Raw genomic sequence first — 17,623 nt, 5'->3', positions numbered from 1 at the left:
ACACCTACATGCGCCACCAGCGGCTCATGCTGCGGAAGCTGGGCCTGACCGGGGCACTGGATATCCTGCCGGGCGGGGCCGTGACGCCGACCCCCAGTGCCCCGCAGACCCCGCGGCTCGAACAGAAGGTGCCGAACAAACCGCTGCCCTTGTCACCGGTCGCCGAAAGTCCGGGCGCTAGTGTTGGATTGGAAACGGAGAGCGATGGTCCGATCTATGCAGTCCCGTACGATGGAAAGTATACCAATGCTATTGATAGAGATCAAGCAACTAACACCAATGATAAAACCACGGGTGCCACTCAGTTTCACGTAAGACAGTCCGAGTCTCTACCGAATGAGGCGGAGGCAGCTGGCGGAGAAGAGCAACAGGATGTGAAGAAACGAAAAGGCGGCGTTGTCAAGTCGTCGAAAAAGCGTCTAAGTAAGCTGTGGAGGAGGGTGTCCTTCTCGAGGGAGAAGGAAGAGCGCGGCGAGGCGCAAGAGGAGGGGTCGGAGGCGACAGAGGAGGGGTTAGAGGCTCCAGAGGGGTCGGAGGCGCCGTCTGAGCGCCGCAGCTCGCTGGCCGTCGGTCCCCTGGAGGACCACGCTCCGCCGATGGCGCCGCTGAACCGCTTCTACTCGATGGACAGCGTGTTTGCGCCGAACCCGCCGTCGGCCGCGCTCACAGCGGCGGCCGACGTGCACATCTGGCCGCCGGCCCGGCACGGCCAGTCGCTGGCGTCGTTCGCGTCGCCGCGCCCGCCGCCGCGCCGGCCGCCGCTGTCCCGGCTGCGCGGCAGCGACAGCACCGCCGACCGCTACAGCGACGCCTCGTCGTCTTCGATGACGTCCTCGTCGGCGACGACGGTGGACGCGATGACTCCGTTCGAGTATCTGGGCATGCCGACGGTGCGCCGGTCCGGCAGGAGCCAGTCCGGCGGCTTCGTCTACCCCGCCGAGGGTGACGAGAACGCCGCGAGAGACGACAGCCCCGCGGCCACTGCGGATCGTGACGCCGCTGATATGTATGGAGAAAAGGGAATCCGGGGCATCGTCGATGTTCTGGAGCAGACCAGCGCAGCGAGAGCTCAGGCCGCACCAGAGGGTGATGGCCGCCGACCGCCGCTGGAGCGGGCGCGCACTGAGCCGCAGTCAGACGACCGGGAGCCCGAGTTTCATTCGATGGAGGACCTCCGACGCAGCGTCTCACTGGAGAAGTTCGACTACAAGCACCACTCGGAAAAGAGCACGTTTGTGCCCGTGTTTCCGGGCGCGTTCAAGCCGACGGGCGCCCGCTTTGTGCTGGAGAAGGTACAGGTAGAGCCTGCCGAGCCGGGGTCCGCAGAGGTGGCGGAGTCTGCCCGGTCGGAGGCCGAGCCGCCGAGCCGCGTCCCTGTGCGGGAGGGCGCTGAACGACCCGCCGGTGACACCCTGGGCGCCGCTCAGTGTGCTACCGAAGTGCCCGGTCAGCCGGCCGTTCAGGGAGCCGCCCAGGGAGTATCGGCGGCCTCTACCCAGGCCACGGCTGAGGCAAACTCGACACAGCCGTACGGTGCTGATGTCCGGAGCGGCGTCACTGAGCTGCCGCCGCCTTCATCGGGTACCGCGGCCGGGGCTGGACAGCAGCCCGAATCCGTGCCGCCCGGTCCGTCTGAGGGCGTCGAGCAGCGCTGGACGCAGCGGCGGGGGACCGCGGTCACCTCAGGACAGGGCCCGACCCCGGACCAGGAGGCGGAGCTCGAGCTGATCATACCCAACTGGGAGAAACCGGAGATGCGGCGGGAGCGGATCCGGCAGCACTGGCAGCAGTACCTGGAGCAGACGGTGCCGGCGGTCAGGCCGCCGTCGCCCGGCTCACAGGACAGCCGGGGCGGCCACAGTCACAGCAGCGGCCACAGCAGCGGCCACAGCAGCGGTCACAGCCGCCGGAGCCGGCGCAGCGAGGGCAGCGGACACGGCGGACACAGCGGACACGGCGGACACGGCGGACAGACCGGGCACGGCCAGCGGAACCACGCCCCAGCCGGCACCGGTAGGTGAAAACGCGACAGGTGGCGACGTGCACTGTGTGAGACGTACCACACTTGTGCTGTAGGACCGAGCTCAGCTGGGGATCCGGGGACCGAAAACATACTGTTGACACAGGAGCCGGACGTAGGATGCCTGACTGCATACTTAATTACTTTTGACGGTAGATTTCCGATCTTTGATTAAAATGACTCATTTGAACACTCTTGACATCACAAGAGATTTTAAGACTAAATAAAGCATGATGATATGAACGCAAGTTACTTGTTACATGACAGATGAAATTTAGAATTGTGACAAATTTACTCAGACGGGTCATGCTTATTGATCACGGGATAGTGTGGGACGAGGACCCCAGCAGATAGACTCGATGAATTATTAGTTCGTAACACGAGTCAGGGTACGACATCGATGCACCGTTTAGCCGGACTAGCAATGACACAGACAAACAGTGCGACTCTGACTGAATCCCTGACTAACTGATGCACGATACGTAACACGGTCTTTCACAAAGCACGGTGGTGATTGAAATCACACGGACCTATCACTAGCCGCATGGGGTGACGGTAGGCCTGCCCGTTGTATGCATTGGTTTTAATCTAACACGATGTGCATGTTCTTACGTGCCTGTACGATGCATGGTGCTTGCAGTGAGTGGCTGTGTATGTAGAGATCGTTTGTATCGTACCTGTATCAGATGCGTGTCCACAATGTACATATTGATGGTGAATAGTTTTACTTCCCAGTTCCCAGCGTCTCCCTCGTCTTTCAAGTCCCTGTTCATTTGAAACATCTCGCTATTGACGTTTGTAGAATAGCGATCCCAAACAGAACACGACTATAGCAATATTGCGAATCACGTTTACCTTGCAACTAGATAGTTACGTGAAACACTGCATTCCTTGGTGATTTAATGAGTGCCCATTAATGAAACAGCTACATAGCTTTCCGAAGTTAGTTATTAGCGGATCAAAATTTGCAAATCTGCTAGATGTTTGTATAACGGGCTGTTACATAACCCGTCCTGTGCTATCGTCAGCTATAATTACGCCGAGTTTATCGCGGCAGTGGCGCATTACCCTGCGCCGGATTAAATGTAGGTACCGTTGGCTTTGTTCCGTCACTGAAACCGGACGCCAGCCGTCCGTTCTGGTGGATCCACACGGGGTTTGTTCGCTGCCGACGGCTGCTGAATGTGGTCCTTCGGTACTGTCCCTCTCGTTGGCCGCGGTGCCGACGTACAGGTGTTATCTGTGGTTCGGGCTGGTCTCTAGTGTGTCTGTTTGAGAGGAGATGTGTCTATGGCCGTTTGGCCGTGTCTGAGAGCTGTGCTGAACAGTGAACTATAGCGGTGTAGCGGTGCTCTGCTGTGACGTTATTTGTGAAGCGTATATTCGTTGCTGATGAAAGGTGAGCTCGAGCGTGTTCCTCCGACGACAGTCTCCCCGGCCCGCCACTGTGGTGTCCCGCGCCGCCAGTGTGTCCTCTGACGGCCGACGGTGTCCCTCAGGTCACCTGTATGGCACCCCCCGGCCGGCCGCCGACCCGGCCTCCTCCCGGTCGGCCGCGCAGAGCTCCAGAGAGGTCAGCGGCGACACGCTACTGAGCGGCCGGCATCCCAGCAGCGAGGGCAAGAGAAGGCGAAACCGATCCACCGTGGAGGCGATGGCGGCCAGCGGCGGCGAGCGGCAGCCGCCCGACAGCCCGCGGCACAGAGGTGGGGGCCGGGGGTGGGACGGAGGTGGGGGACCTACCGGGAGGTGGGGACAGAGCTGGGGGTGGCGGGGGGGGGGGGCCGTGCGAGAGCCGGCGGCACAGACATGTGTTCCGGCAGCCGCCAGACAGCCCCGATACACAGGTGGGTGGGGACCGGTAGCGAAGGCACAGAGCTGGGGACCGGCAGCTGCCTGGCTGCAGTCCCCGACACAGAGGCGGGCAGGGACTAGGGCCGGGCCCGGCACCCGAGACACAAATGTGGGTTAGGGGGAGGGAGGGAGGGAGCGATCGGCAGCCGCCCGGGAGCCCCCAGCGCAGAGGTGGAAATCCGACGTGCACCCAACACTCGCCCTTCACCATTCGACATCCACCCGAAAGTTCCAAGCTCTGCTGTGCAGGCAACACTTTCCCCGAGTGCTTTCCATAACATAATATGGTAAGTTGGCCAGCCATGTATCGTAACTTATTACACAGCCGTGCATAGCTCAGACAATTTGTGGCAATGCGTGCTTACCATTGACCTGCTTGGGGGCAGAAAGTAGATGAATGACTACTGATGATATGCCATCAAGCGGTAGATAGGGCACGGTGTTTCATTTAGCCGTCGTGTTGCCTTTGTATCCACTTGAAGCCAGCATTATCCCCCAAATGAAGTAATAACCCCCAATTTTCCGAGCTGCTTATGCCAGATGACGAGTGCAACACTCGCCATTTAGCTTGTTACAGCAATGAACAATGATGATATAATCACGGACATAGTCGAGCATTACCGAAGACCTTGCTTCACCTCTTTCATTTTGTCGTCCTTGCTTCAAGACGACAAAATGAAGGTCGGTTCGGCTCAGCTCAGCCCCCAGCCCACTTAGGTCGTTGCCCGAAGATGTATATAATATACCTCGTCTCAGAAAAATGGACATCGTCAGCACGGACTCCCCACATTTCTAACCGAGGGCCGAGCACCCCCGCAGTCAGTCCGCTGGCCAGCCCCTGCGGCTTGTATCCCGCTCAGCTCTAATACCCAACCCCTGTCAGAGCCGCTCTGGCGACTCTCATCCCGTTCAGTCCTCGAACTCGGACCACCGCCCAGCCGCTCGGATAGTGTCCACGGTTCGGCTCAGCTCAGCCCCCAGCCCAGCCACTCTGACGGTCCGCGTGGCAGCCCAGCCGCTCTGTCTTTGTCCGCGATCCAACCTAACCCCCGCCGAGCCGCTGTGACGGCTCTCGTGGCAGCCCAGCCGCACTGACATTGTCCGCGAACCAGTCCAACCCTCAGCTCAGCCACTCTGACGGTCCGTGTCCACTGTCCAGCCCAGTCGCTCTGGCGGTCATTGTCTCGCCCAGCCCCCAGCCCTGCCTATCTGACGGTCCATGTCCAACCCTGCCGCTCTGACGGTTCGTGCCCCATCCAGCTCCCAGTCCAGTCACTGACGGGCGACGGCCCGTGTCCCGCCCAGTCTCTCCCCCAGTCACTCTGATAGTCCGTGTCCCACCCAGCTCCCAGCCCAGTCTCCCTGACGGGACAGTGTTCCACCTAGACCCTCCCCCAGTCGCTCTAACGATTCGTGTCCCACCCAGACCCTCCCCCACTCGCTCTGCTCTGACGGTCCGTGTCCCTCCCACAGTCGCTCTGACGGCCCGTGTCCCGCCCAGTACCTCCCCTACTCGCTCTGCTCTGACGGTCGTGTCCCTCCCCCAGTCGCTCTGACGGTCCGTGTCCCTCCCCCAGCCACCTTGACGGCCCGTGTCCCTCCCCCAGCCGCCCTGACGGCCCGTGTCCCTCCCCCAGTCTCTCTGACAGTCCGTGTCCATCCCACAGCCACTCTGACATTGTCCACTGTGCGGCAGCCCCGGAGTACCGGCCGGGCCCGCCGCAGCCGGGCGATGGCAGCGTGTCACAGGGCTCTGGGCCCGTCTGGGACCGTTCCGAGACGCCCACCTCAGAGCTCGGCCCCCTGCCCGACCACTGGGAGAAGGCCTACACCGAGTTCGGAGAGCCCTACTTCATCAAGTGAGTACGATAGGACGTCCAGGTCCGCATGGTGGTGGTGAAATTTGATAATTGAAGAACTGGACCTCTTAAATAAAATCCCACTTATTAACCGAATTATTACGCTCATCTATGAAATGAACCAACCAGTTTCTTCAGCTACACAGTTTTTTATTTATTTAACGATGCCGATAAGTGCTACTCACCGTTTCGAAGTGATAAAGAACGATTGTGATTAGAAACAATTTTAGTGTGCGCTGTTGCGTTTTATTCATGTACCTATGTATGTATGTACCTATGTATTACATTTGCAGGGCAGTCCACAATCAGCCGTGGCTATTATTGCCCCAAGTCATAAGATAATCGGTAAAATCATGCAGGTTGCAGTCATCTCATTCATCGACATCATACCGAGCGTTGTGCCTTGTTAGTTAGCAGCCCTGGCGGACTTGTCTGACGCCCCTGCTTGCCTCCGACAGCCACGAGACGGGCACCTCCCACTGGCTGGACCCGCGGCTGGCGGACCTCTAACTCCCCCCCCCCCTCCGACAGCCACGAGACGGGCACCTCCCACTGGCTGGACCCGCGGCTGGCGCTCCTAACTCCCCCTCCCTCCGACAGCCACGAGACGGGTACCTCCCACTGGCTGGACCCGCGGCTGGCGCTCCTAACTCCCCATCCCCCCTCCGACAGCCACGAGGCGGGCACCTCCCACTGGCTGGACCCGCGGCTGGCGCTCCTAACTCCCCCTCCCTCTGACAGCCACGAGACGGGCACCTCCCACTGGCTGGACCCGCGGCTGGCGGATCTCTGACCCCCTCCCCCTCCCCACAGCCACGAGACGGGCACCTCCCACTGGCTGGACCCGCGGCTGGCGCTCCTGACTACCCCCTCCCTCCGACAGCCACGAGACGGGCACCTCCCACTGGCTGGACCCGCGGCTGGCGCGCGTCCAGAAACAATCGCTGGAAGAGTGTGGCGACAACGAGCTGCCGTACGGCTGGGAGCGGATCGACGATCCGGCCTACGGCACCTACTACATCGACCACATGAACCGGCGGACTCAGTACGAGAACCCGGTGCACGAGGCGCGCCGGCAGCCGCCGCAGCCAGGTACGGCGCGGAGGGCGTGGCGGGGCGGGGGGGGGGGGTGACAGGCGGGGCGGGGTGGGGGCTCTTAGCGGACACAGGGCGGGGGGCGGGGCGGGGGCTCTCAGTGGTCTGAGGTTGAAGTGGGATAGATAGGGTGTAGGCCTGTAGGGGGTGCGGGGCAGGGGGGATTGGTGAAGTGTTGTTTTAGCCGTTAGTTTTAGCCTTCACCAACCCCAGGGGGGGTTGGTGAAGTGTTGTTTTAGCCGTTAGTCACCGCATGCATTAGTTGCGGCGTGAGGCTCAAGGTAGGATTCCAATGTTGATTGAATTAACAGTAGGTAGATAGTAGATAGATTAGATTGCTGAGCAGTAGTTAGTAGATGATATTTATAGTAGTCCGTTCTGTCCGGCGGCGGTATATGATCAGTCAATATTTGATAAAGCCAGTGACTGTCAGGTAAGTCGGTTTCAAGGCTGTAACACTCATCCGATCATCCGTCTAGCCTCAGTACTAGATCGAGTGACGTCATTGTAATGTAGTGACACCATTGGACGAGTTGGCCTATATCGGCCCATTGTGAGACCTCCGGCCGGCGTCTGTCTACTGTACCGTCTCCGCTAGGATTGAGAGACACGGCCGGGTTAAATCGCCGCGCAGAAACCAGTTACCTGTCCCCCTCACGAACTCCGAGCTTAGAGACGATACCGGCCAGAAACGTGACCACGTCGACTATCTAGCCGCATATCGAGACACTCGCCAAGGACATGGAACTAGCTCGGCGTCATCGTGTCATGTTTGCAGAGAATGAATGTCGGCGATGAATGAAACCGGAAAACATATTATTCTGTGGCTTATTCATCTCGACTTTGCGAACTGCGATACATCACGAGCTTGACCGATATCTGTAGTACCATTGACATCTTGTCAAGTACCCTTGGCTACTGGCTGAAGCCTGACTGACCTCTGCTGCCCCGCCACCACAGTTGACACCGCCGGGTCCCCAGAGCCGGGACCGGAAGCGCCCACTTCCGGTAACAACACGTTCCCGCGCCAGAAGAAGGGCTCCGAGTCGGTGTCGGGAGCCGCTGAGGCCGGCTCCGGCTCCGGCTCCGTGCCGGGAGCGCCGGAGGAGGGAGCCGCTCCGCCGCCGCCGCGCCGCTCCACCAGTGAGTGGCAGCTGCCGGAGCGGCCGCGCAGCCCAGGTACCGGCGCCGGGCCGCGGGTCTGCACCGCCTGAATCCCCCGGTCACGGCTCATGCCGCCCTACCGTGCACGCCCGCCCGTCTGTTCGTCCGTCTGCCTGTCGTCTGTTTTGGTCGTCTTTGGCTGACTTTATCGGGTTCTGTTTGCACCAAATATGATGTCAGAGTTTTGCGTTTGCAGTTTGGTTTGAACCTAGCACTTGAATGCTGGTGTTTGCCTGGTTTTGTTTGGTCTGTTTGCATTTTGTATGGCCTATCGTTTGGTCTGTTTGCACTTTGTCTCACCGTTTCGTTCCTCCTCTACGCATCTTGTCGGGATGTTTCCCTCGCGATGCTCACGGGTTTACCATGGTTTGTTCACGGGCGCTCCCTTACCCCCGAGGTAACCACTCTGTAGCATGACCGGGGCCGGTCGTCGACCGCCGGGTGCCAGGCAGTGACACACCGTCCGTGTCGCCAGGCCGCGGCCACTCGCTGCTGCCCTGCCTGCCGTGTCTGGGCGCCGAGAAGACCGACTCGCTGGCGCCCGTGTACGCCCGCCACGTGTACAGCCGGCCGCGCAAGAAGCCCTCGCGTCACACGCAGCGGCTATCGGCCCGCTCTCTGACCGAGTCCTTCCCGTCGGCCACCTCCACCCCCACCCTGCCCAAGGCCAGCTTCGCGCTGGGCCGGCCGTTCCCGGCGGCGGCGCACGCGCACAGCGCCAGCGACCCGGCCGTGTGGAGGCCGGCCGAGCCGGGCCAGCCGCCCACGCTCGGACAGACCATCGTGCCGCGGTTCGCGCGGCCCGTGTTCCCCAGCCGCATGCACTACCAGAACGTGCACTTTGAGCGGCGCCTGAGCGGCGGCGAGGAGCCGGCCGGCCTGGTCACCAGCCCTGCCGAGTACCTGCGCACGCCCGCCTACGTGGGCTACTCACTGCCGGACATCGCCGCCAGCTCCCAGCTGGCGGCCTACCGGCCCGGCTCGCCGGCCGGCGCGCCCGCCGCTGGTGAGCAGCCGGCGCAGCACGCGCGCCACGCCTCGCTGCAGCCGCCGGCGGCGCCACCGCCGGCCGTACCGCGCCACGGCCGCAGCCTCTCCAACCCGGTGGCCGGCAGCCAGGCCATGTCGGTGCCGCGTGACCCCGTGTTCGGCCACACAGACCTGACGGCGCACCTGGCGTGTCCGGCGCGCGTGCGCTGCGCCGGCGAGCCGGGCCGCCGGCGCGCCGTCAGCGCCAGCGAGGCCTCCTTCCACCCGATCGGCTCTGCGGCGCCGGCGGCGGCCGCCAGAGGTACAGCCCCGGCCTGACGCGCGCCGCTCACCGCCGCAGCCTTACGCGCAGCAGCAGCACCCGACCAGCTTCTAACGGCGCCCGGCGCCGGGCGGGGCGCGGCAGCAGCAGCTTTGACGCACAGCGGGGCGGCTGGTGGTGGTAACCGGTGGTGGACGACTAACACCTCTAACCGGAGTCGGTGTGGAGATGACAAACTGACTTACTGACCCGCGCTAACTCTAACCCCGATTTTATATGTGCTATCTTGTATCGTCTTCCAAGTAGATTTTTTTATGTCATTGACAATCGTAATTATAACCAGGCGAGGACGCATTTGATTTGATTTTCAAGCACGAATTCGTGAATCATGCTTCCTTTTATGATCTAATGTTGACATTAATGTGACACGCCAAGAACTATAGTCTAGTAAAGAGTTACGATACTAAGCCTGCAATCAGCTCAGCGATATAAGTAATACCTGTAGCTGTAGAGCAGACATTACCTGTCCCAGACCCCACCAGTGTGGTTCATTGTCGAGTGCCCCGTGCCGTGCGCCGCCGTACTGACCGCTCCCCCCTCCCCAGACGGTCAGCGTCCGTTCTTCACACGCGAGCCGTCGGCACTGGGTGGCCAGACGATACGGACAACGCTCTGCAAGTCACCGCAGGGACTCGGCTTCACGATCGTCGGCGGCGACAACGACGAAGAGGAGTTCCTGCAGATAAAGTCGGTGGTGCCCGGCGGCCCCAGCGACCGAGACGGGCGGCTGCAGACAGGTTAGTGGGGCTGGCACGGACGGTGGGGTGGGAGGGCGACTGGCGGCTTCAGACAGGTCAGTGGGGCTGGCGCGGACGCCGGGGTGGGAGGGATACGGAATGGTGGTGACTTTGTCTACCTGACCTTTCTCCTTAGTATATACCTGTGTACTAGTGACTACTGCGTGCCGTGGCATCAGCTGACGTTTGCCGCTGCCTCGTGTTCGAGGTAACGTGCTGATTTACATACGTGAACGGCCAGTGTGTGCCGTGACGTCGTCTGACGTTGTCCGCTGTTCCAGGTGACGTGCTGGTGTATGTGAACGGCCAGTGTGTGCTGGGACGTTGTCTGACGTTGGCCGCTGTTCCAGGTGACGTGCTGGTGTACGTGAACGGCCAGTGTGTGCTGGGCTACACGCACCGGGACATGGTACACATGTTCCAAACGATCGCCGTCGGCGAGCTCGTGCAGCTCGAGGTGTGCCGCGGCTACCCACTGCCGTTCGACCCCGATGACCCCGACACGGAGATCGTCACCACCATGGCCGTCAACTCCGCGGGTGAGGAACGGGGAGGCCCGGCACTCGGCGCGGCGGGTGGGGACCGTACAGACTATAGAGTCCGGGCAGTTGTCGCCGCCATGGGCTGGAACGGTGGCGACGGCAGAACTGCTGCATGGAGTAGTGAGCACGTGCAGCTTCTTTCGTGTCAGTTAACATCAGTCATTCTCGCTCTCAACTCTCGCAAATTGCTAACTTTATGATTGTTTTTTACATTGAATGAGGTAGTCGCATGGTCGACGGCTGATTGACATTGCCTGATAAGTAAACTTGAAACCATCCCAATTGATTCAAATACTTATTCCGGCGGTATTTTCGTGAGCACTCGCTACTATGCGCTGTACAGACACCATACGAAGCGCGAGCCGTCTTTGAGCCATGCGGCACAGCATAGCTACAGGCGCCGACCCGTGGTGCCCTCTATGAACCATGTTGTAAGTACGTCTGTCCGTCTCTGCCACAGATGGCGGATACCTGCCGCGGTCTCGCAGCTCAGCCGAGAACGGCTACGGCCGGCGGGGGGACACGCCGCCGTTGGCCGAGTACGGCGTCAACGCCTCTAAATCGATGCCGGACCTGAGCGGCGGCGGCGGCGGCGGCCAGCGGTCGGAGGGCATTCACCGGCCCAGCTCCGTCGACCTGCTGTCAGGTAAGAGGGAGACCGAGGGGCGGGATGAGGGTAGTGGATCTACTCTCGTGTGGGGAGAGAGACCCAGAGGCGGGACGGGGCGAAGAGGAAACTAGGAGAGGCTCAAAGAAAAGGCTCGGTCGTCACAGGTCCCCAGCGCAACCTCTTGCTGGCAATGGTGACACCGTGTCAGTGCAGACGCCCGCTGACAGCAGTCGCCATTGTACGCAACTGGCATCCGTGATACTGTATCAAAGTGTAGCGTTCGCTGAAACCAGCCCTTTCCCCGCAGACGGCGTGCCGCGGCCGGCGCCCAAGCCCCGCTTCCTGACAGTGTCCATCGCCAAGGGAGACGCCGGCTTCGGGTTCACGATCGCCGACTCGGCGCACGGCCAGAAGGTGAAGAAGATCCTGGACCGCGGCCGGTGCGCCGATCTGCAGGAGGGCGACATCCTCGTCCAGATCAACGGCGTGCCGCTCAAGGCCATGCCGCACGCCGATGTGGTGCAGGTGGGTGAGGTGTTCAGGGCGGACGGGGTTTGATGCGCGACTGTTCCTCACTGTCTGCTCTGTGACCGCTCTGTGCCTACGCTCGGCTCTGTATGACGGCTATGATTGTTGATGGCCACCGTACGCGGTTGCTGGATTACGTTGGTGCATCTGTGTGACTTTTGCTACCGTTGTGTGACCGTCGCTCTCCACTGTCCGTCCGCAGGTGCTGAAGGACTGCCCGCTGTACCGGGACTCTACGATGACGGTACAGCGGGGCGGCACGGTCGGCGGCGGCCGGCGTGCCTCTCAGCCCAGTCTGCACCCGCAGCGCAGCCGCACACCCACCGGTGACCCGTACAGCTCGGAGACCTCGGAGAGCGCAGCGCTGGCCGAGCGCGCCTACCCGCCCGACGGCCAGCCCGACAGCCTGCTGTACACGGCCGACGGACGGCCCGAGGAGCCGCCCTACCCGCCGTACCCGGGGCCGCCCGACGGCCGCGGCTTCGAGCCGTACCACGAGCGGTCCGGCTACCACCCGGCCGACCGGGCGCCGGCGCACCGCACCGACCGGCCGGCCTACCGGTACGCCGAGTACGACCCGGAGCCGGTCCACCGGGCCGCCGACTCGGGCTACGGCGGCAGCCAGTCGCACCGCGTGCCCGACCCCGGCTACGGCCCGCCGCCGGGCCACGCCGAGCCGTACCGGCCGGGCCCGCCGCCGTACTGGGGCGGACCCGGGCCCGGCTACGGAGACGGCTGGCCCGGCGAGCGGCCGCCGGCCGACGGACGCGGCTACGGCGGCAACTACGGCGACTACCCGGCGCCGGCCAGCCCGCGGCACGGCACGCAGCCCTTCTCGTATCACCGGCCGAACGGTCCGGCGGCGCGGCCGGGCCCGCCGCCCGCCTCGGCGCACCACCAGCGGCGCAAACAGAGCACCAGCTTCGAGCAGGAGCAGCCGGCGCCGGCGTCCGTGCCCCGTCTGCCGCGCCCGCACTGGGTGGAGACCTCGGTCACCCTGGACAGACACGAGACCGGCTTCGGGTTCCGCATTGTGGGCGGCACCGAGGAGGGCTCGCAGGTGTCGATCGGGCACATTGTTCCGGGCGGCGCGGCCGACCTAGACGGCCGCCTGCAGACAGGAGACGAGATCATCTACGTGGACGGCCAGCTGGTGATTGGCTCGTCGCACCATCACGTGGTGCAGCTGATGAGCCGCGCCGGTGGCCGGGTGCAGGTGAGTCTGCTGAGGGACAGTCCGCGCAAAGTCCGCTGAGAGAGTCTGCCGCCGCGCACAGCCCACCGGGGGAGTGTGTGGGGGCTATCGAGGGGACAGTCCTGGTGTGCGTAGTGCTGCTAGTTGTCATCCCATGTGTCTTTGGTGGTTTCAGAAGAAAGATAAATCGTCCGATGGCTATACGTATCGCACATTATAACGTGCTCCTTTCATGTCGTGACCGGTCGTTTGCCTCGTTCCAATTTATATTTCTCTGCACTCTCCTTGCAGCTGGGCGTGCGGCGCCTGCTGTCGCCGGCTGCCCGGCCGCGCCACGCGCCGCCGGCGCCCGCCTACCCGTACGAGGTGACGGTGACGCGCGGTGCCGGCGAGGGGTTCGGGTTCGTCATCATCTCGTCGGCGGGCCGGGTGGGCGCCACCATTGGCCGCGTGCTGGACGGCAGTCCGGCGGCGCGCTGCGGCCGCCTGTTCGTCGGTGACCGGGTGCTGGCCGTGAACGGAACGCCGATCGCCGGTCTGCACCACGACCAGGTGGTGACGCTCATCAAGGAGGGCGGGCTGCGCGTGACGCTCACTCTCGGGCCGCCCACAGACGACTCGTCCAGCACCGCCTCCACGCCGCAAAAGGTGAGGCCGTGAGAACACAGCGGGCAATGGCGGCGATGGGACGAGGTGAAATGACCGGCCAACTGGCCGTCGATGCTTGATTTCTTTACTTCTTGAGAATTATCGTTAAGAACGAGAGGTGCTTTGTAGCCGTGAAGGGTTGCAGGTACGCGGGAAGAACCATACGATGTGGCCAGTTAATTTGGAGACGGAATCGTTCGACCATTGTTGAGTTAACTGAGACATGGACTTGTATAAAGCTGACCGACTTTGCTGACGGGTTGTCGTACAGAGCGAGCTGATACCGGCCTCGGCCTACCTGACCACCGTGACGTCACGTGACCAGACGCCCGACTCTGACCTGTGGTCACGTGACAGGACGGCTGACATTGACCCGACCGTGCGGGACTTCAGGTATCACTCTGCATGCGACTACAGACAAACAATTATCCGGTCTAGTTAACATCGTTGTAAATGCCTGCCGTCTAACGTAAAACTGAGATTCGGTTTGCTAGCGACTGTCAAAACGCTCCACACTAAGGTCGCAGCCTCTTTTTCGCGGCAGTCTTTTGCGCACTGGCAGACAGTTCATAGAAAACTGTTACACACTTCTTTTCTTACTTCTCAAGTTGATTGCGATTTTATGCCAATCACTGACTGGTCGGTTTGCGTTATCGCGGACTGTCGGACTTACCGAGTGTGTGACTGTGACTGTATGACTGTGACCTCGACCAGGGCTGGATGGCACTGGGCGCGGGCAGGACCGCCCGGCAGACCAGTCTCGACTGAGGTTAGTGCACAGACGACACGGACTGACTGTGTACAATGGCCCGTAGGCAGGTGACGAACGGCGCTCCAATCGGACCAGCGGGACTGGGTACACGCCAGACCTCGTCCTAGACCCGACTGGGCCCTACTTGCTGACCTGACGAGCGTGTTTGTTGGTAGCAAAAGTAGGATTACTTTTCTATCTAGAGACTAGGGCAGCGATCGAAATAATATCGAAGTCCTTATGCACCTGGCTAAGCTATCACATCACGGCACTCCTCTACCCACAAGCCTCCTATGTCGACCCACTGTGACTCTTGACCCATGCCTGTGATCGCGCTGTGGCCCGTTTGACGTTGGACCTTACCCGCCTGGTCAGGAGGAGCACCAGCTGGGGGACGGCGCGCCTGGAGACGGCGAGCTACACACCATCCAGTTCCAGCGCGGCCACCGCGGCTTCGGCTTCTCGATCCGCGGCGGCCGCGAGTTCAACATGCCGCTCTACGTGCTGCGGATAGCCGAGAACGGGCCCGCGGCGCTCGACGGACGGCTCAGGGTACGGAGTCGGGGACAGAGTGGCAGGGGGAGAGAGCGGGGGTCGGTGCCGAGAACGGGCCGCGGTGCTGGACGGACGGCTCAGGGTACGGATTGTAGGCGGACGGAAGGGGTACAGAGCGGGAGTCGGGACAGAGAGGGATTCGAGACCGCAGAACTGAACGAAGGAGAAGTGGACTGGATCGGGGACTGGGGAAGAAGCGGGAGTGGGGATCAGTGTTCCGTTGTTATTCAAAATAGCCGTGTTCTTTTCTGCATAAGTTTTCGATGTTTCGCGGCGGGTTTGGAAAAAGTCGTAAGGTCTATGATTCTGTTAACGGTGCTTATTTGTGGTTCCAGGTGGGTGACCAGATCCTCGAGATAAACCACAACAGCGCCAGGGATCTGACGCACGCCGATGCAATCGAGCTTATCAAGGACGGCGGCTCCGCGGTGCGACTGCTGGTGCGTCGCGGCGGTCGCCTGCCACAGGTCAGTGTGAACTAGTCAGTGGGTGGAATAAGCACTCGGCACCTACTTAGCGAACATAAGTACCTAATTGATGTTTACAACTACAGGTTACCGGACTTGGCTTCGGGACAGGCACTTCTCTGGCATGAGCCCGATGGGCGTCTGAGTGCGATAACGATGATGACTGCGCCCCGAGTGATGTCCCCTGGCTGTGACGTCTGCCGCTGCCGCCCGCCCGCAGGTGTTGTCAGACCAGTCGGTGCCGTCCTCTCTGACGCCGTCCTCCGCCGGCGGCTCGTCGTCCCTGTGTCAGCCGTACCCTCCGGCCGGACACGGCGGCTACCACCCGGCGGCGCACGGCTTCACGCACGGCGCCGACGGCTACCCGGCCGCGCACGGCTACCCGAGCTCGCAGACGAGCGGCTACCCGAGCTCACAGCCGTCCAGCTACTCGAGCTCGCAGCCGGGCGGCTACCCGACGTCCCACTCGTACCCGGCGCTCACCAACGGCGGCCGGCCGCTGGCCAACGGGCACCCGCCCGGCCTGGGCGCGTACGGCCGGCCGGCGCCGCCGCTCGGTCAGAGCTCGCCGCTGGCGGCCGACGGAGCGGGCTACTGGCGGCGGCCGGCACACCAGTAGCGCGCGCCGCGCCCCGTGTGTGTGTAGGTAGTGTCCGAGTCGTCCCCCACTGCCCAGTGGCCGCCGCGGCCGTGTGATTCAGCGGGGCCGCGCTACCTCCGCTACCGCGCCGACGCGTGACCGTGTCTGTGTGTGAGTGTGACAGTGTTATGGCGGCGGTGTGCGGCTGATTCGCTCAAATGTACCGCGTCCGGGCGCGGGGCGGACCGCCGCGCTGTCGTGCTGTTGTGTGCTTTACTTGATCGTTTGCCGCCACTCCTCAATTTCCAGCGTCTTTGAAAATGATCACCTGGTTAAATCACGGCTTGTGTGTTACATCGTATCCTTTTTATGTGCTGCTTTTTAAAAGACAATCATGTTTCGGTGTGCCGAGGCCGTCCTGCCAATGTGCCTTAATGTTCTTCTCGCAAGTGATTCGGTAATTATGTGTTCGAAGGAACCGCAAAGCACTATACTCGGTCAAGGGAAGGCCAGCATGTACAAGTGATCCATGAATTGTTTGTGAAAACTAATATAATATTTTATATGATGTTCCAATGTGTTGAGTGAGGTGGTGTAAAAGTGTGTCTATGCTTCGTAGCCATACGTGGACTGTCACTGTACTGTATAGCTGTTCCGAATGCTGCGTCCATTTCCCGAACCTAACTAAACCTCAGTCGAACTCATAGGTCGCAGCACCAGACCCGCTACTGCCACTGGAAACATTTCTTCAGTAATGTTCTTCAGACTCTGGAAATAATTATTCAGTAACAAACGATTGACAGTGTAGTGCACTGGTTCAAAACTTTTCAGACTCTGTAAGCTTAACCCGCGCCCCGCTGGGCTATTCAGCCATACGCGCCCTGCTGGGGGGGGGGGGGGGGGCAGATTCTGCCCCCCTGCCTAACTTCCGAACCGATGGTCGTAGAAAGACGGGGAAAACGGCAATCGAAAGCTCTCAACAAGGCGGATCTTAAGAGCCCAATTTTTTTTGCTTAAGTAGGTCAGAGGTCAGGTCAAGGTCAGGTCAAGAGTACAAAATGCAAGTTTCTACAGTATCGGCCTTGCACCGTAGTTGCCGAAGAATGGACTGAGACTGATTGCACAAAACGTGTTCTTAGACTACCAAGACAATATTCGTTGCATACAATGTCATTCAAAGGTCAAGGTCAAGGTCAGGTCAGGTCAGGTCAGGTCACCAAAAACAAAATATAATAAAGGGCATGTGCGACACATGTTTTATGGGTCATTTTACTCATAGAATTCAATAGGCACACTCAATAAGTGATATGAACCACGTCTGGATGAATTTCAGGTCGAGGTCAGGTCAAGGTCAGGTCAAGTGAGGTCAAATTTTGAAGTTGGGTTTTAACCCTATTCCTGGCGGGCTCCGCCGGGACAAGAAACTGGCGGGGGGGGCCGATTCGGCCCCCCCTGAGATCTCGAGAACGAAGCAAGATAGCGACAAACGGTAAACGGCATCGGATACGCACGGTCAAGATCTACAATTTTTACTAAGGTCATTTTCAGGTCAGGTCAAAGATGACGTCACAAGGGTCGAAAAAGTCAAAATGGCGGCGCTAGATATGGAGAGAGTTTTTCTCGAATAACTTTCGAATTAGTCAAGATAGGAACAAACTAAGGGCATCATCGTGATCCTCTCGTCAATCCGCATCGAATGATATATA

The 17,623-nt window shown here is 60.8% G+C and overlaps 1 protein-coding gene across 7 annotated transcripts in view; it reads left to right on the top strand.

Annotated features, from left to right (window-relative positions):
• LOC122382960 (membrane-associated guanylate kinase, WW and PDZ domain-containing protein 1-like) overlaps positions 1-16,488 on the top strand; it is a 59,999-nt gene extending 43,511 nt beyond the window's left edge. The window contains exons 1-15 of one of the 7 annotated variants that reach the window (XM_043368963.1): positions 1,658-2,013; positions 3,520-3,726; positions 5,571-5,733; positions 6,617-6,825; positions 7,789-8,007; positions 8,468-8,998; positions 9,850-10,041; positions 10,392-10,580; positions 11,044-11,229; positions 11,501-11,718; positions 11,924-12,937; positions 13,208-13,564; positions 14,691-14,867; positions 15,206-15,337; positions 15,558-16,488. In XM_043368963.1, the coding sequence (XP_043224898.1) occupies positions 1,755-2,013; positions 3,520-3,726; positions 5,571-5,733; positions 6,617-6,825; positions 7,789-8,007; positions 8,468-8,998; positions 9,850-10,041; positions 10,392-10,580; positions 11,044-11,229; positions 11,501-11,718; positions 11,924-12,937; positions 13,208-13,564; positions 14,691-14,867; positions 15,206-15,337; positions 15,558-15,956 (4,452 nt within the window). In that variant the 5' untranslated portion in view covers positions 1,658-1,754 and the 3' untranslated portion in view covers positions 15,957-16,488. Of the gene's footprint in view, positions 1-1,657; positions 2,014-3,519; positions 3,727-5,570; positions 5,734-6,616; positions 6,826-7,788; positions 8,008-8,467; positions 8,999-9,849; positions 10,042-10,391; positions 10,581-11,043; positions 11,230-11,500; positions 11,719-11,923; positions 12,938-13,207; positions 13,565-14,690; positions 14,868-15,205; positions 15,338-15,557 lie in introns of those variants that run through there. The other 6 variants (XM_043368961.1, XM_043368962.1, XM_043368960.1 and 3 more) reach the window with 6 other exon arrangements.
• The last annotated feature ends 1,135 nt before the right edge of the window (positions 16,489-17,623 follow it).

Source organism: Amphibalanus amphitrite, unplaced genomic scaffold, assembly GCF_019059575.1.
Source record: "Amphibalanus amphitrite isolate SeventyFive unplaced genomic scaffold, NRLGWU_Aamphi_draft 000151F_arrow, whole genome shotgun sequence".
Lineage (NCBI taxonomy): Eukaryota > Metazoa > Arthropoda > Thecostraca > Balanomorpha > Balanidae > Amphibalanus > Amphibalanus amphitrite.
The sequence above is the reverse complement of the archived record's forward strand: the minus strand, read 5'-3'. Positions and strand labels throughout refer to the sequence as shown.